This window comes from Brachyhypopomus gauderio, chromosome 4 (genome assembly GCF_052324685.1).
Source record: "Brachyhypopomus gauderio isolate BG-103 chromosome 4, BGAUD_0.2, whole genome shotgun sequence".
Taxonomy (NCBI): domain Eukaryota; kingdom Metazoa; phylum Chordata; class Actinopteri; order Gymnotiformes; family Hypopomidae; genus Brachyhypopomus; species Brachyhypopomus gauderio.
Window position 1 is genome coordinate 34837927 of NC_135214.1, and position 23383 is coordinate 34861309.

The following is a 23383-nucleotide window of genomic DNA, read 5'->3' on the forward strand; positions in this document are numbered from 1 at the left end:
ACTGGTTACAATCATTCGTTTCAACCTCGCCACCTCTTTATCACACACACACACACACACGAGATAGTTAGTATTCTCTAGCCTAATGTAATGCAAACGTTTATTATTGCTTGCAAATAGAAAAGATGGCACATGGGCCTACCACGAAGAATGTTCTTGCTGTCCTCCGTGTCCATCTGTGCAGACATGATTATAAGGTGACCCGTTTAGAAATATTCACGCGCTACAGTAGTGACATGTAAGAAGCGTGCGCCTCTATCTCGTGAACTAAGACCAATAACCGCCTGACGGGACCCGGAAGTTCGTTCCTCCTTGCTGTAGTACTTTTACCTGGCCACAATCCAAATCCCTCCCAAGGGCGTGTAAGCAAACGTATTTAACCTATTCAAGAGGTTTGAATTAAATGAGCAAGGTCCTTCTGAATGTATTCACTATTAGAAAATGTCAAAACAAATGTTAATGTTTACGAGTTCGCGCGCGCCGTGTACCGAAGGTTCGTTTGTCGCCCTCTGCTGGTACAAATGCGGCTAATGCGTTTTTGTCGCAGTAATTAAAGAAACTCTTGTCAAATGTTTTTATATATCCATCCGTTTATGGCTTTAACCACAAATAGGCTTATAGTTGAAAAACCACCTTTCCTTAAACGCCGGAATTTAAAAAAGCAAATATGTGTTTAACGTGTCAGAAATCAGGCGTAGATGTTAAATACACCCCCCCCCTTTAATTGAAAGAGGTAATTATCAAAATATCTGATGTGCATTTCATAATGAATATTAAATAAATGTGTAAAGATGCAGGTTTTGTGTATCGTGGAAGACGATTTGACAGCTTAGACGCGCCCTGACTGCTAATGTCTGCTGTGCTGATAACGCGGTGAAGGAGTCCTAAAGTGAAGTCACAAACAAACATCTAATAAAAGTGGATATTAATTAAACATCAATCAAATTTAAATTAATAATTTGTGTAACCAATTAGGTAAAATATATAGGACTTAGTGAAAACAATGAAGTTCTTATTATATGTACCGTATAAAGACCATTCGACGGTTTATTTTGACCAAACCCAAATAATAGTACATGAACTTCCCTGCTGTAATTCATTAAAGCTCCACTAGAGGGCGACACACTACACAGCGGCCCCTGGTAGGACGCTGCGGTGCGACTACAGCTGCCTCGTTCTTCAGCATGTTTGACTGTGTGAGGTGTTGGCGCACTGCGTGGAATCCGGCTGAACTTCAAACTTCCGCTAACACCGCTGTAATAATGTGCTTACATATATAAACATGGCTGCGAAACTGTATTGGTCATGCGAGTTACACAGGTTGTAAAATAAGAAATAGCGTTTGGCGTTGTCGCCATACCAAGCGCTGACGAGCTTTTACAGTGCTGTTGTATCAGATGGTCTGGAAAACCTAGCCAGGTTAAACATACAAGCTTTGAAACTCCAGAATAGTTTCAAAGCCTGTGTTTACCCAAGTAAACCGCTGGTAGTTTCGGTTTTGGTTGCTGTCGCGGTTTTGATAAGGTTTAATCAGTTCTGCAATATCACACTTTCACAGCCTGCCCGGCACAACACACGTCACGGGCGGAGGCCATTTACACCGTCACCACAGACTGCTGCTGTGGCCATACGAGAGGACGCCTCATCGTGAATGAATAAACACATGTGGCAATGGGTGGCTGAAGGTTTATTTAAAAAATGTTTTCATTGTTGGAGTTACTTCAACAGATTAATAAAAAGGTCAGACAACAGCTTTTGGGGTCAAAGCAATTGATGTATTTTTATTTTAGAAAACAATACAAAAATTTGCAACAACAGTCATAAGTTTTGCTTCTAGTGAACTGTAGTCAGTCACGTGGTACAGTAAAGTGCTTCTTTATGTGGTTTCTTTCCTTGTTATTGTCCTGTGAGGGAACCCCAGAGTGGGTGGCGGATGGTCAGTTCTCGTTCTTCAGAAATCAAGAGTGCCCAACAGAAGATCCCCGAGGAACATCCCCAGGAACATCCCCAGGAACATCCCCAGCAAGCAGTAATGGATTATGCTCAAGTGTTTTCAGGTAACTGAAGTCCCTGCACGGTGAAATGGACCTTCTGTTGGACATTTCTCCCTGCGAGTACCATAGGTTGGGGTAAATGGACAGAAACACTCCTCAACTAGCCCTCAGGCAAGAGGATCACACGGTCACATTTAACATGAAAAATGGTGCTCAGAAAGCATCCAAACCCCTTTCGATCCCAGATGTAGCAGAGACTAAAAGGTCTAGTCTTTTTGAGGTCCAGCTGCTCTACAATTGCAGCCTTTTTTTCTTGAGCTCTGCGTTGGCCTCTCAAATGACTGTGCTTTAACATAAATGATAATGCCCTGGCCCAACCCGGCTCATATGTAGGAGAGAAAAGAAGAAGAAAAACAAAACTCTGGATGATATCGGACTCATTTCCAACTCAAATCAAGGCAGTCCATAACTCGTATGGGGGAAGAGTGGCCAACTTGTGCCGGGCACACGTCAGGGACATGAAGCCCAATGCCATATGTGTGTGAGCACAAATCCAGAGTTTAGTATCTCCACAATATAACCAGGGCAGGACAAGCAGACAAAATAAAAAGGCAAATGAAATACTGAAGTGAGAAGTGGTCAAAATGAGATTTTCCAAACGCGAGTGATTGCTTCACTTCAAGCGTATGACTTTTGTAGCAAGGTAGTTTCCCGAGTACATTGTGAGAAAAACTGCTTTATGTACAATTCAAGTAAGTCTTACTATAAGACATAAACCTCCACAAAAGATACAACTGTAGAAAGATCTGTAAAAAATTACAATCGGTGTCCCATTCTCAGCTAACAGGCTCTTAACACATGGACTTCTGCTCCCATGATACACTCACCCAACAGAACCACATCACCCTGTAGGCAATGTTCAGTTAACATTTAACAGGATCGTAGACTTGGGTGGGTGTTGGTTTTTGGCTTCTTATTGGTGACATTAATGCTTGAAATCAAGTACAAGCCATAGATTTTAAAGTCAGAACACAGACAGGTAGATGAAGCGCTTCCTCACACAGCCCAACGCTGCTGCCCTCACACGCCTGTGTTCAACGTCAATTGTTCATGAGGGGAAAAAAAGGAAAAAGGACGAACCAAACTAAAGCTAAAACACTGCCGAGACATATGAGACAGACACGAGACAGACACGAGACAAACAGCGAAACGCTGGCCTCGTTGAGCTCACATCCTCACTTCAAACGTTTGGTTAAAATAATAAAAGATTATAGCACTGATAACTCAACTTCTGTCTCTGCTTTCAAACTCAATTTTCTGCAGTATCAGTACGTCAGTTGAATACACCTGAACATTTGAACAGCACCTGCTTAGATACATACAATAATATAACAAAAGCTTAACAGAGCTTCAAACAACAGTGTGGCACAGTTTCCATTGGAGTTACAACCTAACAACATAGGTAAACAAAAACAAAAAAAAAAAACAAACTATTCACACATGTTCAGACAGCTACATTTCATTGGAAGACTTTTTTTTCCAATTTTTCTTTTGATTTTCCCCTTTGGAATGCTTTTCCATTTTGTCTTGCTTATCAAACAACTTTAACGGGGAATATTCCCACTCCTTTAACGAGGTTTAAGTATTCTCCTATCTGGCAATGGTTTCATAACTCTACCATCAGACTGCGGCATCAGTACTGAACTCTGCTAGTCTCGTCCCCCCACAGAGAGGGAACATTTTCAAAGCTGGACGGTCAGTAGGAGGTGGAGGCCCTGTAGTCCTGTGCTTGTGTTCACGTCATCGCACCCTCCTGGTATGTGCTTCTATACAGGACATCTGACCCATATTGTGCTGGTATGACATGACAGCCTTGATGCATTTGAAGTTAGTTGCTTTACAGAGGAAACAAATCCTCAATAGTTGATTGAAATGTGTTTTTAAATGTATTCGGATTTAACATTTAATCAGACATCTCCCGTTTGGGTGTCAAACTTCCACAATATATATACTCCTGTTTTCAAATATGCAGCCCCATGTATACAACACTCCTGAACTTCTGAGCACTTGTCAAGTGCATTCATTATTTTGGTATTGAAAGACAAGCCTGAATAGGAGATGTTGAGTTTACTGGTGTGGTGGGATTATCTGCTTCTGACAACAATCTGAAGGCTGTGAAAAGTGACAATAACTCCCCGAAGCCAGAGACCTCTGCTAAGGTCTGACCATCACCTTCAACAAAAATTGCATAAACGTGTATGAATCTACTGGTGAGGGCACCACTCACAGGTGTACACCACTCACACACATGTACAGGCAGAACACTCCTGCAGCAAAACTATTTCTTCTCATTGAGAAAAATTCACAGTGGATCCAGCTGTAACATGGAAGCAGCACAAGGGAGCAGGCAGAGCAAAGGGGGTTGTGGGTATTGTAGTCCTTTGGTGTCTGAGCTAGCTGGCTGGCTTCAAAATGCTCTGCCTTTTAAGTTGAAAGAAAATCACAAAAAAAGGTTGGAATACCCCTCCGCCTGCCCGCCCCTCCCCATGAGCAGTCCCAAACCCAGCAGCGGCCCCTTGAGGCCTGGAGGATTGAAGTGCTGGAGAAACCTGATGAGAGTATGCGACTGGGTTTGGGATGAACCCAACCCTTCCTCATCGTCATACAGGAATAATTCATCCAAAAATGCCACCAACGGCACTAGCGGCTAGCAGGGAACCTGCAAGCTCCATCACACTTGCATCTTTTATTGTTTTTTGGATGAGGTATTCCTTTTTGACAGAGGAAGGATTAGGGAGGAGGGACACTCACACGGGCGAAACAGAGACTTCAAGAACCCTCCCTCTCTTCCGTCCTGAAGAGGGTCGGGCGGGTCCCAACCACCCCCCCCCCCCTCAGTCCCCTAGGATGACGAGCGGAGCGAGGAGCTGGCTGAGCTCGGCGGCCGACACCGGCGCCCCCTTCAGGCCACTGTGCCTCTGTCTGCGCTTGGCCAGTCTGGAGTTGGAGGGAGGGGAGAGGCGCACGGAGCGAGTCCCTGCCGTCACCACCGGGGGCGCCTCCTCCTGCCACTGCTCCTCCAGGTCGTCCTGCTGTGCCAGGCGGCGGTTGACGGCGGCCGCCTGCCCGGAGAACAGCGTCAGGTCTTTGGCGCTGCTGTTCCTGTGGGGACGGACAGGCCTGCTGTGAGACTGGCTGAACTAGGCGTTTGGGTTTGTTTAGCCATGCCCTAAATGAACCCGCCAAACCCAGGATGAAGCACAAGACGGCTAGCAAGCCTGGTCATAAACCCGTAAGGACAGGTTTAATAAGTGGGAGAAGGAGACACTCACCTCTGATGCAGGATGGAGGAGCGTAGGGAGTCCGGAGCGCCCTGCAGACACCAGAACAGTTCTGTATTCAGTTTGGGTTCAGATTTTAAAGGCACCCTTTATCCTCCACCTACACAACATAAACACCCCCCCCAGACCAAAAAATGCCTCCACCTTCTGCCTAACTGCACCAGAACAATCAGGCTGGTGTAGTCAACTATGTCTGCTAAATCTTGCCCTGGCCTGCATGGTATAATGACCCCGGTTCCTCACCCCTCAATAATAATAATAATAATAGTAATAATATAATGAGGCCGGTTCCTCACTCGGTTCCTCACCCCTTGGACCCACGGGTGCTGAAGGACCTGAGCAGCACTCAGGCGGTTCTTTGCATCCCGCACCAGCAGTTTGGATACGAGGTCTTTAGCGCCGGAGGAGATGTGAGCCCACTCCTTCTCGGGGAACTCGTACTTCCCCTCCTGGATACTCTCAAACAGCGTGTTCTGGGAAGGACAGGAAGGGGCGGAGTTAAACGCTTTACTGTTTACACTGTTAGGTGATCTAATTCAACAGATCGACTCCAGTCCTGCAGGGGGCAGCAGCACTGCCCAGACCAGGGCTTCTCCCTCTCAAATACACCCCATCACAGGCGACTACGACTGTGCTAGCTCATGGCGTAGAGGTCGGGGCTGGTGGTGGAGGTCGTCGCCATGGCGAAGGTCTTACCTGGCAGGCGTGGCAGGGTTCTCCGTTCTCCCAGCCACAGTCGGTTCCACAGCGGCCCACGAACGGAGGGTACCCGCTCAGCATGATGTAGAGGATCACCCCCAGACTCCACAGGTCACAGCGCTTGTCATAGATGGAGGCCTCCTCGCTAAACGCCTCCACCACCTCCGGAGCCATGTACTCCGCTGATCCACACTGGGGGGGAGAGAGAGAGAGAGAGAGAGAGAGAGAGAGAGAGAGAGAGAGAGAGAGAGAGAGAGAGAGAGAGAGAAGAGAGAGAGAAAGAGAGAGAGAAAGAGAAAGAGAGAGAGAGAAAGAGAGAGAGAGAAAGAGAAAGAAAGAGAGAGAGAAAGAGAGAGAGAGAGAGAGAGAAAGAGAAAGAAAGAGAGAGAGAGAGAGAGAGAGAGAGAGAGAGAGAGAGAGAGAGAGAGAGAGAGATTAGTCATTAAATGTCAACAAAAACAAATGCCACCTGGGCTGTCAACAGCATCACAAGAGGAAAAAAAACCCCAGGAAGTGTCAGTTGTGTGTGGGTGAGGCGAGATGTGTGGTGACAACCAGAGCAGAGAGGGAGAGGAGTGTGTTAAAGGCATCACAGTGTTGTTGGTGTGTGTGTGTGTGTGTGTGTGTGTGTGTGTGTGTGCAGCTCTCTGTGCAGACAGCACTGTTGTGTGTGTGTTTGTGTGTCTCTACTGATGAGGTGCATGTGTCTCTGTGCAGAATGGACCAGAACATGTCGGCGTGAGGTGATCAGTCCTGGTGGTTTTGAATGTACACCTAGAGGAGAGCAGGTGGTGTGTGTCAAGCCCAGACGCCTCTGAAACGAGGACGCTGGAGGTGAGGAACAGGACCAGAACAACCTCTCCACACACTTACATAACGACACCAACCCACACGATGATGGAAATAAATACACACCCACCGCAAACAGCACACACACACACACGCACACAGAAATCACAAACTCCAAACAAACCCTTACAGGAAGAGTTCAATAGGCCATAAAAATAAAAAATAAAAGATGCCTGAAGCTGCCAGCGTTTCTGGTCCATCCACATACCACACGACGTTCTACCAGTGAACGTGTTCCACTCAGAAGAGCCGTTTCTCCACATTAAGCACCATTATGACAAATCTGGGTCACAGTTATGAAACATGGGCCTTTTCCCCCAGAAACTGCTGATCCAGGATACATTAGCACAACTGCAGACAAAAGCCCGTTAGAGTGGGGCGTCTTTATTTCTGGGTAGGGGTTACTGCAACAGAGCGTTTGGTACACCAGAGTCACAACACACACATTAAAACACAGCTCAGCAGTCTGGAGGGACGTCTGGCCAGCCTGGACGGGCCGGTTCTCCTCAGTGATGCCACATGCAGGACTTGTTTGGGGAGGCTGTTGTGACTGTGCTGTGTGTGCAGTCACTGTGTTAACGCAGGCAGCAAAGCTCTTTGTCCTAATGCAGCTGTGCCCCCCCCCTCCCCCTATATAACTTTTGCAGTGCGGGAATCCGGGAGGCGCAGACAAAGACGACACTGTTTCAGTTCGCTCCCTCGCTAGCCTGCTCCTGCTAGCCTGCTCCTGCTAGCCTGCTCCGAACCCCCGCGTTCAGGTCATTACAGCAACCCCCCCTCACGGCCCAGACACAGAGGCCCCTCCCACTGCCGCGTTAGCTGCATAGACGGTGGAATGAAGTGCGGTGAGTGGCAGAGGCAGATGGAACCGTGGAACCCGATGACTGAACAAAGGGGCCGTGTTCTACAGCGCCAGTGACCCAGGGGTGGGGGAGGGGTTAGGAGTGGGGGGGGGGGGGGCGTGTCCAACGCTCGGCTCGGGAGCGAGAACGAGAGTGGAGTTTTCACCCCAGTCAGCGCAAGAGCGTGTAGTTGTTGCATCAGGCAGCTCTGCTGCTGCAGTGAGGCGGTGAGGGGGTGGAGCTCTGGTCCCGCACGTGACCCGCAAAGACTCGCCAACAAGCCTCCGCACGGGGATTTCCTGAGCACGTGACGAGGAAGTGGCTTCTCAGCTGGTAGAGAGTCCAGCGGCCCGAATTCCCCTGTTTTCTAGAGTGTGGCTGCATTGTGGTTATAGTGGGATGTTTGTGTGTGTGTGTGTGTGTGTGTAAAGGCAACCTGAGGTGCTTCACTGCACAGGAAGCTACATGCAGACGTTTCTCGGTAATCAGAGCGGTTCCCAGAACCATCGCCAGTAGCAAGAATCGTCACCCAAAGTGCACCGACGGCAGAGTGTGGAAAACACAAATCCACAGGAGAGGGGGAGTGAGGGAGAGGAGAAGGGGAGTGAGGGAGAGGAGAGGGGGAGTGAGGGAGAGGGGGGAGTGAGGGAGAGGAGAGGGGGAGTGAGGGAGAGGGGGAGTGAGGGAGAGGAGAGGGGGAGTGAGGGAGAGGGGGAGTGAGGGAGAGGAGAGGGGGAGTGAGGGAGAGTGAGGGAGAGGAGAGGGGGAGTGAGGGAGAGGAGAGGGGGAGTGAGGGAGAGGAGAAGGGGAGTGAGGGAGAGGAGAAGGGGAGTGAGGGAGAGGAGAGGGGGAGTGAGGGAGAGGGGGAGTGAGGGAGAGGGGGAGTGAGGGAGAGGGGGAGTGAGGGAGAGGAGTAGACACTTGTCCCCGAGATACTGCATAAGCAAATCAAGCTGAGCACATGCTCCCCAGCTCAGTACAAGCTCCTCCTACCCTCCGCCCACCCTCCCTCTCAGCCAGCCAATCACAACCCAGTTGCTAGGCGCATAGACGGTTAGTGGGGGGAGGTGGTTGGGGCGGGTTCTCAACACCTTCCTGACTGCAACTCTTTACCAGAGAGGCCAAACAAAGGAAAGGGTTGAGAAGGGGGGGGGGTAAGAGTGAACGAGTGAGCGAGTGAGCGAGTGAACGAGTGAGCAGGCCAAGGGGCAGAAGGCAGAACAAACACTGCCACCGCTAAACATGCAGCCAAAAAAGGGAAAATTCTCTCCATTCCTGTTTGATCAGCAGTTCTGCTGTGGGCCTTGAGAATTACTGTGTGCACAACGTGTTCCAGGAATTCAGAGAAGTTGCTTTTCTCTCCCTTCATGTTTTGCTAAAGGGGGGAAGACAAAACACGTCCTTGTCTGAATTCCAACATGATTTCTAGAAAAGATGATCTCTGTTTCAAAACAAGCAGAACACGAGAGAAGACCAAGGAGCAGGAGTGGAGGCTGTGTGTGCCACACGGAGGTGGTGAAGGTCCAGGAGAGGCGGGACGTCCTGCAGCTGCTCACTGACCCACATGCCCACGTTTAAGGGGACACAGCCTTCATTGTAGAGAAACCCTTCCTCTGGGTGCCGTGCCAACTCGCCATCACCCAGGACAGTGGACAAAACCAGTGGACAAAACCACGACCACTGGAGAGAGTGAATACGTGCAACAACCCCCCCCCACGTGATCTTCCAGTACCACACAAGCCCCGAGTGAGCTGCAGGGGTCCATCACAGCTCAGGTTACAAGAAAATCCCCCAGCCAAACTTGCTCCAGGCCATCCACCCCCCCCCCCCCCCTTCCATCACCTGTTTTTATCTGTCTCATTTCCTTTGGAATGGGAGCGTCTCACACACACGCACACGCACGCACGCACACGCACACGCACGCACGCACACGCACACGCACACGCACACGCACACGCACACTCTCTCTCTCACTCTCACGACAGTGACTGGTATTAATGTTCTCCAAGTTAAAACATCATAACACCTTCCCCACAAACTACTCCACAAATAACTCAACACATCAGGCGTCTCCACAGATACAGCAGCAGAAACAGGACGGGGGCGGAGACACAAGCAGGACGGGGGCGGAGACACAAGCAGGACGGGGGCGGAGACACAAGCAGGACAGTGGTGGAGACAGCACCACTCTGATAACTCCAGACGGCCCAGGCAGACAGATTATGCTTCACTCTGCCTCTCCGCCTCTCCATTTCAAAAATTTCCCATCAACCCATAAATCCTGTCCTTGACCCAGCTGGTGTCCCACCTCCTGCCAATAGGAATCGCCCATCTGGCTGACACCACCCAAGCTCATCCAATAGCACGAGAGGAAGGGCCTCATGATAAAGAATGGTGCTGTAAAAATACCCAGCTTATCCGCTCCATCAGAAATAACAAAGCAGGCATGCAGGCCTAAACCGACTCATAACATCCCCATTACGTCTGGTTTACACACCAACAGCAGGACTAATGTTCCCTATGCCACACACACACACACACACACACACACACACACACACACACGCACACACACGCACACACGCACACACACACACACACGCACACACACACACTTCACCTACCGGCGTGAGAAGCTCTGGAGTAGAAATGGGGGAGCTATCACTGTTGAGCTTGATTCCACTACCCAGATCAAAGTCACAAATCTTCACAGGTGAGATCTGGAACACAACAACAGGAAGTGACCTCACAAGCCCTGCTGGTCAGGGAACAGTGGCCAAGCGTGACCGTGTGGGCCGACACCAGATGGACTGGGTGGACACCTCGTTCACCACCTCCTCAACACTGAGGCTGCACTGCACGTTAACCAAAGGAAAAGAAAGAGAAGAAGATTCCAACCACACGATAACTCACCTTGTCCTCGTGTTCACATAAGATATTTTCAGGTTTGAGGTCCCTGTGGGCCATTCCTGTAGAGAAACACAGCACACACTCTGGAGTTTAAAGGATGAAATGGGATTATGGCTAGAATACAAAAGGCAAAGAGCATCACAGCTAAAGTTTGTGTTTCCAACACAGCCTGTTGCCAAGAGCAGCTATGAATAGCTGGCCAGGCCGTCACCCAACAGCCCTCCAGGCAGAGAGTCCTGGCCTCGCCACCATTATTCCCAGAATGTAGCTGCGCATCTTTCCAGTAAATGGGTGAAACTCGACCGCACAACGTTTGGAGATCCCTGCCACAGACCCCCAGTGATCTTCCCACCCTCCCCCACCCTTCTCCTAAACAAGGAGTCCAGCTCTGGCAAAAGGCAGCGAGAAGTGAACTCTGGGAACCCTGCCGCCTGGGTCTCAGTATACCGCCAGCTGTGTGATCGCATACTGAGGGTCTCTTCTGTAAATCAGTATTACTTAACACAACATGTCTCCCATGACCACCACCACCCACACACACCTTTGTTGTGCAGAAAGTCCAGAGCGCTTGCGATGTCCTGCACCACAATGCTGGCTTCCTGTTCACTGAAGTGTCTCCTCTTGTGAATGTGAGTCAAGACGGAGCCTGAGGAACAACGCACACACACACGCACACACGCACATCATTAACACCATTAACACCACAGGTCACGTGTCCCACAACAGGTCACGTGTCCCACAACAGGTCACGTGTCCCACAACAGGTCACGTGTCCCACAACAGGTCACGTGTCCCACAACAGGTCACGTGTCCCTACACTCCACACAAGGTCAGCCATGCTGAGCATTCAAGACTTAAGCAGATTTATCAAGAATACTACTGTGCACATATTTGTGCACCACACCACCCTCATTTCCTTGTGCAAGGAAGGAAAATGGATTCTGTGGGGCCAGAAACATGCAAACATCGATAAGAAAAGCCACAGCAGGAGAAGACCGAAACCCCTCACCTCCCCTCAGCTTCTCAAAGACCAGGTAGAACTTGTCCTCCTCCTCAAAAAACTCCACAAGCTCCAGGATGTTTCTGTGAGGAGAGAGAGACCATGGTATTGGGTGACAGGTGTACAGGACGCAGACCCCACCTCCCTGCCCCGGGGGTACCACAGTGACCCGGGTCTTCAGCCTGGATCTGAAGTGTGCTGTCTAAGCACTGAGCAGCTGCCTGTCCCATCACACGACCACCATCACGGCCGCTCAGAGGCGCACGACCCCTCCACGTACTTCAGGTTTGGACATTAGCTGCTCTACCTGCCTGATCACAATGACCTTGAGCTTCTAGAGGTCTCATCACTGGTATTGTGAATCTCATCCAAGGTGACTACAGCCTTATAGTCTAGTACTAAAATCATTACAAAAATTGCCCATTATACTTCATAAGTTCAAGGACACAAGAGCCCAGTTATGTGGAGTCAGGTAAAACCCTGCGCGTTGGGACAGGTGAGGTAGCAGGTGAGGTAGCAGGTGTGTGGAGATGTTACCTGTGGCCCTGGCACTGGTACAGCATCTCCACCTCCCTGAAAACACGACTGCGGCTGTGACCTGGAACCTTCTCGATGATCTACCACAGAAGACCAGACACACACCAGGGTCAGATCAGATGGGCCAAGAGGCAGGAGCGAATACAAAATCAACACATTTGCCCTTAGAACACCCCGCCCACCGCCTTCCCAGAAGCCACCTGGATCGGCTGTCTAAGCGACTGCTGCAGACAAGCGCTCAAGAAACACCGGAACAAGGAACCTGCAGCTGGGTCCAGGTCTCCTGAGCCACGGAGACGCCAGGCGCCGTATCACTAAATATACACCAACCCATATCTCAAGCTTGAAGAGGGCCCAGTACACATTTAAAGGGAAGGGCAGGAGGGTGGATGTGAAGGGTGTTGGGGTGGAGTCTGGTCCACTTCTACTGCCCTGTGCGGGGGCAACAGCACCATAAAACCCTGTGGCAGTTTTAAAAGGTGACCGAGTCAAAGGACGGGTCTGTAAATTAAGCCAGACTTGTAAACACGATGTCCAAAATTACTGAGCATATGCAGGTCTGGTCTGTGTGTGTGTGTGTGTGTGTGTGTGTGTGTGAGAGAGAGAGTGAGAGAGAGTGAGAGTGAGAGAGAGAGCCACTGGCTAGCAGGGTTGTTTGCATTCATTCTTCCCTTTTGTGCAGTGCAGCCCCCCCCCCCCCCCCCCCCTACAACCCCCACTCCTTGTGAGGGGCGTTTAAGCCATCTGGCCTCAATCTACTGAACGCCGTCCCCACCCAGCACAGAACTTCTTTAAATAAATATGTTATAGAGGCCCATGTACTGCTAGTCTGGAATGAGGACACCACAGTCTGGACCATGATTCTTATTCAAGCGTGCACAGTGGTCGACTACATGCCCTGCACATTTTCAAGAATTGCAAAAGAATTCACCAATATACATAAATGTGATTTATCCTCCACTTACTGGACATATTATGAATAAAAAAAATCCAATGCTTAGTTACTTTATGAAAAGCTTCTTACATATGCAAAGTTCTGTGGAAAACAAAAGAGGTGAAGAGGTGAAGTATTCTGGCACACCGTGTACCGCGCACATGTGAGAACCATAACACCCACTGCATTTCACAACACACGGCTTCCTGAAAGGATGTGAAAGTGGAAAAATGGAAAAAAACAAACCCACGCTGTACGCCTCCGGCGTATAACGCTTAATCTCCAAGCCACGCCCATACCACAGAAGAAGCAGATAAAAAGTAGGCAAATATTTCAGGTCTCATACACACACACACACACACACACACTTTCTTCAGTGGTTTGTGTTTTGTTAGACATGCCAGAACAGCACACAATGTTCCCGCCAGTGGATGGCCTTCTGGCCAATGAGACTGTACGGTGGGGGAGGCAGTGACCACCTAAGAGCTCTGATTGGCTGAGAGACTAATAAGTCCAACACAAACAAGAGGGGAAGTTTCTCTGCTGAGCCAGCACTGAATGTCTGAGCAACAGCAGCACAGATTTATATCTCAACACCAATATTGTGAACATGCGAAAACAAATGTAGCACAGAGTACACAACCATGCGGGCAGTTCTGATATAAAATGACCTTTAACTGAACATCAAATACCTCCTGTTTATACCTGCTATATTATAACTATGTTATGACTGCTACATAAAGTCAGCCCAACAGTTTGCTGGAAAACACAGATAACAACTGTAGTTCTTATCTAGGCAAAGCACACCATAAAACCAGGAGGACAAATGAAAAGGACACGCTCGAATGAACAACAACCTTATATAACTGATAGCCAGCAGTCTAGGGCTTTAAAAAAGTTGCCCAATCTCAAACCATGTCAGGGAGCCCACCAACCATCTTCCTACCAAGACCATATACACAAGTGTAGGCCACACAACAGCTACAGCCTACGCTAGGCTAGCAAGCCTACAGCCCACGACGTATTGCAGGTTCCCCAGCCGGCCTAATACATGCAACCCTGACACATGGATGCTAAAAGCTAGTGGTAATTAGGGCTGAACGATTTTGGAAAATAATCTAATTGCAATTTTTTATCTATAAATTGCGATTGCGATTTTTAATCGCGATTTTTTCCCCACTGTTTTCAGGAAACTCTGCTTCGACATTTTTTATACAGCTCAGATACAGGGTTGCCAACTTTTCAAGATCATTTGGAGTGAGACTTGAACCCGGAGTGGATGGCGAACGTAATTTGTTGTACTGTTATTATATAAGTACTGTTATTATATCGCGATCGATAGATCGCCTGTGGTTGGCGCCAGAGCGAACTAGTAACTTTTTAGTCTAAGATGCTCAATGTGTGAGAGTTGGCAACCCTGCAGGTATAGCAACTTGGCTAAAATATGTGCATGAGGGCATTTGGTAGCGCATATCCAGTGTGTTTAACAAAGCCATGAAGCCGGGCTTGTTCACTAATATTAACTGGCATCATGTCTTTCACTATGAACTCCGTTACTGCCCGAGTTATTTCAGCGTGCCGCTTCGAATCATATCAATAAGGAGTTACACAAACGGTTCAGTCAGTGAACCCTGTCTGCTGGACCGGTCAAGCTATCCGCGCTTTTGCGATTCATCCGCGCTTTAAATCTAATTGCGCCTATATGCGGCGTGATTTTACGGTATTTCGCTGCTCACCGCATACTAAAGCTGTATAAGCGCAGAGAAACACTTTTGCGTATTTGAAGATGCACCACTGGTCGTTGGCATTTTAGCCTTACAAATATCATACGAGGCTTTGTGGTGTTTTTTTAATGCTGAAGAAGAATGCTTTGTAGTGTTACCTCGCGTCGTAGCGACAGTAGCAAGACTGAGCAGCATCTTTTTAAAAGCCAAAGTAATTTCACACAACTGATGTGCTGCCCCTCTTTGGTATTAGACTTTCAGTTGTGTCAGCTTCTGTCGAGCCTGAAGCCATTGTGCAACAAGTTAAAGTGCGCTGTGTTAACTTCACTTCTCCACCTCCCTGCCTCCTGCTCGGGTTTGCTCCGTTCGTCCTCGGCTCGGCTTGCTCCCAAGTCACGTGACCAGTTTAAATAGCAGCCTGTGCGATTAGAGAATCGCATTTTAAAATATCGCGAGATTATCGCAAATGCAATTAATCGTTTAGCCCTAGTGGTAATCACCACTTAAATTACGGATGATGGCTGCAACAACCAATAAGCTAGAAATCACATTCTTCCAGACGACTGAGTAGACAGATCAAACAGGAGCAGCCTTCAGCAGGAGGCGGGACAGGAGGCGGGGCTTACCTTCACTGCGTATTCCTTCTGTGTGATTTGGTTGATGCAGGTTTGGACTTTTGCATAGGCTCCCTCCCCCAGAACTTCATCCTGTAGTTTATACACATCTGAAAGGGAACAGAGCATCATTAGCACCAATCAGGCCAATCACAGGGCTGCACTAGAGTCAAGGACACCAATACAGTTGAAACACAACAGACCAAAGAACAAAGGGCCAAACGCGAGCAGACCTTCAGACACACTGCTACACCACCACACAGCTCAACCAACACACACCACCAAGCTCCACGCAGCTACACCACCACACAGCTCCACCACCACACAGCTCAACCACCACACAGCTCAACCACCACACAGCTCAACCACCACACAGCTCAACCACCACACAGCTCAACCACCACACAGCTCAACCACCACACAGCTCAACCACCACACAGCTCAACCACCACACAGCTCAACCACCACACAGCTCAACCACCACACACCACCAAGCTCCACGCAGCTCCACCCTGCTACACCATCACACAGCTCCACCCTGCTACACCATCACACAGCTCCACCCTGCTACACCACCACACAGCTCCACACGAGCTGCACTCACCTTCAAAGCGTCCTGAGAAGCTGTCCGTCGCACGGCAACGCTTTTTTTTTTTGTTGCGCTTCTTGGCGTCGGGTATGTCAATTGGCTGGCTGGATGGCATGTCTTCACGTCACAAGAGAAAACAAAAGAAGTTTAAAATCAAAACAAAGAGCATTAAGTGGCTGACATTTGGAGAGGAGCTCCAGAAGACAGAAGGAGGATACAGGCTTGGCCATACACAGCAGAGAGGCAGGCAACGGGAGAGCCAAGCTCAGTAGGTACTGGCAGGCAGCCGTGCCAAGAGTTTAGCCCACACCACAGCGTGAACTCCATACACTTCCCAAAAGCACACCGTGTATGTGTCAGTGGTTTTGGAAACAGGTCATTATACTCAAAGCAAAACACCTCAGCTTGAGCAGCGGTGCAATGTGTAAACATAAGACTAATTCAAGAAAATAAGGATTCAGCTTGAAGCATTTTCTACAACAAGCAATGTGACGCATGAGACTATTCTCACCGGGACGGGTGGAACAATCAAAACTGAAGGCAGTTTCCAGAAGGTGGGATCCAGTATTGGAGAAATTATCCGATTCAAAAGGATTTTGGCCCTGGAAAAAAAGTCAAAATCAGTACAACTTGGTCAAATTCCAAGCAAGGCCAGTGTACAAGGATTCAACAGTTTAATATTCACCACGGACGTAATTTGGGGGGGGGGGGGGGGGGGACATGTTTTTTTTTCAATTTTTCAAAAGCCGGTTGTGGTCCCCCCCAGTTTTTACGGTTAAAACCAAATATTTAAATAGCGACGAATCCATGTCCCCCCCACTTCTGAAATCAAAATTACGTCCATGATATTCACAGTAACATCCAGCAACATTCACGCGCAAAGCTACATCCTTCTGGTATTATTTGTGTGTGTTGCACCAGTATTCACAACTATCCATCCACATGCGAAGCAGTGCAATGTAATAACTGATGAATAAACACTGTAATAAACCCAATAGAGGTCACCCAGCCCAGCTCAGGCCCCTCCACGGGCCAACGCACCTTGAACGAGCGGTGGAATCCGGTTACCGGGCCGATCTTGTTTTGCACCATTTTGCTCCGATTCGGTGATTTTCCGGTGGGTCGGTGGTGGTGGGTCGGTGGTGGTGGCAGCGTCGGTGATTTGTTCACGCAGCTGTTCCGATGTCTGGCGACTGTGGCGCTCTGGACGGGCAACCTGTTCAAACGCGATGTGTTTTCGGTGAGCACGAAGCCTCGCGGTGTGGATGTAAATAGATGCACCATAAAACGCTCCTCACAAGAGTTCAGATCTCAAACCCGCATATAACAGTCTTAATTTACACTTAATTTACGAGCACTGGATTAGTCGCCATGTAGCAACATGCCAGCCGAGCCGAACCAAGAATAGACGCAGCTGTGAGGATTCACCAACGTTAGCTTTACCCACCCAAACAAACCAGACAACGACCCGAATACCTCAAATATACAATAAAATAAAACCTTGATGTGTGTAAAAAAAACAACCCAAGAACACTATTTTAACGTTAAAATCTTAGCTAGCCAAGCTAACGTAAGGGAACGGATTTGAGCAACGATTAGCTAGATAGGCTAACGTTACTTTATGTTATATTAGCCCATTGACGCTAGTTTATGTTATATAATTGTGGTTTTGTTTAAACGGATTTCTGGTTATTGGTACCTTAATTTTGAATATCTGTCATCTGGCTTGTTTGCTGCACCGAACAGTTAACTGGGAATCTTGTAGCTTCAGTAAAATTCAAAGAACTCAAAAATTCGAATTCAAAATTCACTCGCTCAGTGCCGTAGGCGAGCCAGACTGCAGAGCGAATACACTTCACCAAAGATATTTACATGAATATACCCATAACCAGAAATACATGTAAACAAAACCAGTTAGCCAATATAATGTAAAATAACGTTCGGTTATCTACCTAATTACTGTTCAAATACGCTACCTTGTGTTTCCTCAGCTAGCTACACCACAACCACAAACAAAAATCCCAGTGTTTACTCGACTTTTACGATCGTGTTCACTCATATTTGATTTGTGCACCTTCTCAAATACGCAAAGGACTTGTCCAGACAGCCCAGCTCCCTACACGTCCTGCCCCTTACAGCGAGCTCTGAGCTCGCCTTGCAGCGACTTTAACCGAACGTCGCTGTTCTCTTGACTTCGTTTCTCGCTACCAACACGATAAACAGCAAACATGTGTCCTTACCCCGTTATTTACTGGTGAAGCTCCAGTCTGGACGCCGTTGCGCGACCCTTTCTGCCTGGGCAGCAGCAGATGGTGGCCGTGGGCTGCTGGTCCTAATGTGTGTGGAAGGTACACAGAGCCACACCATCCAGCCTTTTTATAACCTCACGTCGTTCTTCAGATGGACCAGCCCCTTTCACAGCTGACACATCCCATCTGCTGAGAGAGAGAGAGAGAGAGAGAGAGAGAGAGAGAGAGAATGAGAGAGTCACATGGGATGGTGACGTGTTGTGTTTAGGGTGGATTTCAAATGCTTTGTTCGCTTTCTAGAAAGATCACGAATATGACCGAGACATATCACTTATAAATGTGATGGAAGATCAAATGTTGAAATGTTATAAAATAAGAATGTTATAAAATAATCTTAAACCAAGCCAAGTTTAATATACTGGCGATGCGCGCTCCATTAAAGGCGGTATGCAGGCTGATGCAAGTTTCTGCAACATGGTAACCTGTCACCTAACCGCTTAATGACTAAGCATGTATAACCCCTTAAGTGAGGCATGAATATATAAATAATATAACATTATCTTACACACTGCTAATTATTACTTCAAGTATGGAAATGATGGTGTATGGTGATCTTTAGGCTCCAGAATAAAACCCACATCATGATGTCAAAGGGTTTGTCTGCAGAGACAAGGATATTATATGACTTACTAAGGAATTCTACATGTATTTACCATTTTCAGAATGTTTCTTACTGAGGATCAGTATAATAAAACAAATTCTGAGATTAATATTTGTTATTACAAATAAGACAAACATGAGGAATTAAACATTAGCATATTCTAATACTTCAGGAACTTGATGGGTAATAGAGTGCTCTAATGTATCATAAATAAATGCAAACAGCCTGTATGTGTGCGATATCAGAGCGGTGACATGAAGATGAAAACACATTTAGAGTGTTAAAGTTGCTCATATTCATTTTCAATCTTTATAGCTGTACATAAATCTAGGGACGGCAGGGATTCTAGGAGCCTGTGAGACAGGCGTGTTTCACAGACGCCTAACTCTGACTCAGGACAAACATCTCAACAAGCAGCACGAGTCTCTCATAGTGGTGTTTATTAAATACCTCAATGTCATGATGATTCCTTTAAAATACCTATTCCAAGAAACAGAAAGAACATGGTATCTTTCTCTGGCTAAAAACTATCTTGAGCTTATATTTGGGTCTTATTTACTATTATTTTTTACTTTGTGTAGGATTGACCAACTTGTTCCATTAGTGTTCTTAGACTGGATATGTATCCTAAGGCAGTAAGAATATTAATCAGAGAATATGAAAAGTTCTCGTGACACATATGCTGTGTGACATGAACTAAGTTAAATATTCTCTTTATTTACAGAAGGTTTAAGATGACTCCCCCCCCCCCCCCCCCCCCACACACACACACCAAGCCATCCATCAAATCCTGCTTCATCCCTCATTTACCGTGAAAGGTCTCATGATAAAGAGGAACGTCTTGTGACTCTCTATATAGACCACCCTCCCTTCCTCCCCCTCGTCATCTCTCTATTTTCCTCCCTGTCTCTCTCTCTCTCTCTCTCTCTCTCTCTCTCTCTCTCTCTCTGACTTCAATATTTTGGCCTAGTGGCACCGAAGCAAACAGAAGCAAACATTGCGCAATATGCAACTCGCTACTAAGGGAAGGGGAACTGCGTGACGCAATCCTCAGTGGTGTTGACAACATGCAGCGCTGTGTGTCCAGGAGGGGAGGTTACTCGCACACCGGCCCTCACGGGCCTTTGTAAAAGGGCCCACACAGCATTCCTGCTTCAGAGCACACGGGAATGTGCTTCTGGGATCAATAACAGCACTCCTCTGATTGGCTGGGCTAAGTGGGCGTGTTTAAACACACGTAGACTTCATACACATTTGTTGTTCTGTATATTATGTTCATTCTGTGTATTCTGTATATTCAGCCATATATCTTCTGTCACCCATCTCACACGCGTGTGTTGGGAGGAGCACACACATGTGACTGCTGATCTTCAGTAAAAGGCTGTGTGCTCTACAGGAGGGTCCAGACGTGTAGCATTCATAAACATGTATGTGCAGGTGAATTCACAAAACAGGCTCCTGGTGTTTTTGTTTACCTGGCTCAGGTGTGCTGCGGCTGGAAAGGTTCCTTCAAGGGTGAGAAAACAAACTACTGTAGATCTAGGATGATAATATTTTTACAAAGTATTACAAATTTTATTGGTGTTTTTAAAATAAGTAAAATACACTATGTGTATGTGCGAATGCGTGTGTGTGTGTGTGTGTGTGTGAGAGAGAGAGAGAGAGAGAGAGAGAGCGCAGCGGTGTGTGATCAGAAGTAAATCAGAACATATGCTCAAGTCACCACCCATATTCTGTTACATCAAGGCTGTGTAGATTTTCCAAGGAGTCAGCTACTATACACAAACCGTCAAGATCTCTCACCCCAACCCACCACCTCCTTCCCTTCAGCTCGAGAGCCTCAAGTCTTCCTCGCGTGTCCTTCTGGAGAAACATGATCCGCTCTATATGCAAATGGATGCCCTGCTAAAAAAATGTCACCAGAAAGGGCGACTCACGTGCCTTAACTGCTGCAGTTTCTGCACGAGCCACATGAAAACGTGTTTCAGCAACCCGTGTGCACGCTAGTATGAGGTTTGTTGTGCACTGTTATCCGTGAATGAGATTAAATCAAACCACCTGAGGAGTGTGGCATGAAGACTACTGACGTCAACTTACCGTCGCATTGCCACAGTGTTATTAAATAGCCTATGTATTAATGTAAAACACAAAATTTACCAAAATATAGAAAAGAGCTTTTGTTCCTCGACGGGAGGAATTTTATCCAGCCAGTTCCTCAAGTGAACCACCTGTTTCTCAGCCCATGTTACATAATCGCGTTTCCTTCGCTGCCATTCACAATCCTGTTTAAACTGGTACCTAAACGTCATTAATCAAGTCACCAAAAGTGCAGTCACACATGACGCTGCTTATAGTCACAGCAACAATGCTGACACATTTTGTTAAACATTAAAGTGTACATACACAAATGTTTAGCTTTACGAGACGAAATCTAATGGGAGGAGAAACAAAAACTCCACCCAACAATATCCCAAAAGTCTATTCTGTTCACATACAGTCAAAACCAAATAAAATAAATCAATCAATAAATAGTAGATTTAGATTAGCTTAGTGTTCTAAAAAAGTCCCAGATTGCACCAAAGCTTTTACGTTTATTCATTTGTTTGATCATGAATGACTGATAAAGAACACGAACTAGGTGATTATGCTGTAAAATTATCGGTGTTGTCAAAACATTTCTGACGCAACTCCTGACCGCACTGAACCGCTTTATCCGCACTGAACCACTTTAACTGCGCCGAATCTCTCAAAACGGCATGTTGCGTCATCGCTCCGCCCACTGACGTGTTGTTTCCGTTCTTCTCGAATTCTCTGGCACATTCCAGAAAAAAAGACACTCAACAAACCGCAGACGGACTGCAGAGATTTAGCGCCGCTCGTGTCTCCGTCCACATCGCGCACGTACCACACGCCCAAGAGGCGTCCGGGGCATTTGAAGGACACGGACAAGCCGAGCAGTGTCAAAGTAAATTGAAAACGTTTTTAGAAGAGACTGCGCGAATGGACCTGAAACTACACTGGGGCTGCGATAAAAAAAAAAAAAACATTATTTATATAAACTCTGTTTACACTCCATAATAAATCAGATGCACCAGATTTCTTTTTTGCTATTCTGAAATATTTGGGTTATTTACACTGAGTAGTGTGAACAGGAATGACTGGGGGACGCATGTCCACCCTCGTCCCCTCTCAAAACTGCCCCCGTGGTAGCGACTCTGTTCCAGGTTGTTGGGAGCGTTCAGCCTAAATGTTTCTTCTCCCTGTTGTTGGAGCCAGCTAGGATATGCAGCGATTTGCGTCTAACACCATCTCACCTCTTTTTGTATTTTTAATCGCTTTGCAATCTACTGTGCACTGATCGCTTCGGATGAGGACGTTTGTGTAATTGCTGCGTTTCCCATACTGTGTTGAAACAAGTCTACGGTATTTACATGCATGCCATTGAGGTCTCTGATCCGCGTTTGGATACACGCGCATCGACAGCTCGAGGAACTTTCTGGAAATTTCAGCAGTTGCCAGAGACCCTGCAAGCCGTGGGCATAACTGCACATGCGCGTATTGTGGCTAATTAACAGCCTTCTGTAGTTCACGACTTCACCGTTTCATAACGGCAATCTGACTGAGATGATGTCAGATGCTTCATTTGACATACCGTCCCTTAGTCTTCGTTTTTGATGCTCCCTATTCCATCCCTTTTGCCAAAGGCAAAATTATAAAGAACATTTCAAAGTCATTTATAACCTTAATTTGACACATGTAGGGCAAACATAATAATAGGCCATTGTGCAAATCATCACCGTTGCATAACCGTCATAAACTGTCTATAATCTGTTTAATCGATTTTACGCATGCTTCTGGCGCCATCTAGTGGACAATGTCATGCTATACCCACACGAACACTCGCGCGCACACAGCTTTAATTGCAGTGTACAGCAGTAAAATATGTGGAGGTAATAAAGCGCCTCCTTTCATTGATGCCTACAGACAAGTTAAGTGAAACCTCACTAAGCGTTTTTGAACTATAATAACCTAGTGTAATTAGAAACACACATACGTTTTATTAGACACATCCTGCTTTTGTTGGTGTACAGTTAGGTCCTTTCTTATGTACACACTGGCACGAGAATGCTCCCCCACCCAGTCCCTATACCGTTAACAGCAGAGAACGGTCAGGTGAGAAGCTGACCTGTGGTGACCGGGATGGAGGGTAACAGACATGGCAAAAGTCGGGCAAGCCTGGATCTGCCAATCTGCAAAAATGCACTTTGAAAATGATCCATGTAGCTAGACTGACATTTGTGGAGTGGATGACGTTTGTTTCAGTGAGATCCTCTTGCATCTTGACTAACCTCAGTGTACGTGTTCTGTGCACATTTGCCTGGAATTAACGTACTGCAAATCATATCCAACAACAGAACTGTAAACTACATCACAATCTCG

At 47.2% G+C, this 23383-nt stretch overlaps 3 protein-coding genes and 1 long non-coding RNA gene across 8 annotated transcripts in view; 2 read left to right on the forward strand and 2 right to left on the reverse strand.

The window, feature by feature from the left end:
- The window catches only part of LOC143513171 (NACHT, LRR and PYD domains-containing protein 12), an 8012-nt gene extending 6945 nt beyond the window's left edge, over positions 1 to 1067 (reverse strand). For 2 of the 3 annotated variants that reach the window (XR_013130604.1, XR_013130603.1), the window contains exon 1: positions 143 to 1067. Coding sequence is in view for 1 of the 3 variants with exons in the window: in XM_077004275.1 (XP_076860390.1) it covers positions 143 to 188 (46 nt within the window). In the remaining 2 variants the exon portion in view is untranslated. The remainder of the gene's footprint in view (positions 1 to 142) is intronic. The other variant, XM_077004275.1, reaches the window with a different exon arrangement.
- The window catches only part of gpd1a (glycerol-3-phosphate dehydrogenase 1a), a 22120-nt gene extending 19018 nt beyond the window's left edge, over positions 1 to 3102 (forward strand). For both annotated transcript variants that reach the window (XR_013130605.1, XM_077004285.1), the window contains one exon: positions 1559 to 3102. The gene's annotated coding sequence lies outside the window, so the exon portion shown is untranslated. The remainder of the gene's footprint in view (positions 1 to 1558) is intronic.
- mknk2b (MAPK interacting serine/threonine kinase 2b) lies at positions 2662 to 18425 on the reverse strand. 2 transcript variants are annotated; one of them, XM_077004278.1, is made up of 14 exons: positions 18274 to 18425; positions 17075 to 17249; positions 16545 to 16635; positions 16049 to 16150; positions 15457 to 15554; positions 12173 to 12252; positions 11645 to 11718; positions 11177 to 11281; positions 10639 to 10694; positions 10350 to 10445; positions 6032 to 6226; positions 5644 to 5808; positions 5327 to 5367; positions 2662 to 5156 (listed from the first exon to the last, which is right to left on the reverse strand). In XM_077004278.1, the coding sequence occupies exons 2-14, from the start codon at positions 17123 to 17125 to the stop codon at positions 4889 to 4891; spliced, it is 1422 nt and encodes a 473-aa protein (XP_076860393.1). In that variant the 5' UTR covers positions 17126 to 17249; positions 18274 to 18425; the 3' UTR covers positions 2662 to 4888. The 2 variants fall into 2 exon arrangements, with proteins under 2 accessions (XP_076860393.1, XP_076860392.1); XM_077004277.1 differs by having other exon boundaries at positions 5632 to 5808.
- Positions 11251 to 11679, forward strand: LOC143513176 (uncharacterized). Its single transcript, XR_013130607.1, has 2 exons — positions 11251 to 11342; positions 11400 to 11679. It is a non-coding gene; the product is annotated as an uncharacterized LOC143513176 (long non-coding RNA).
- Positions 18426 to 23383: the final 4958 nt, after the last annotated feature.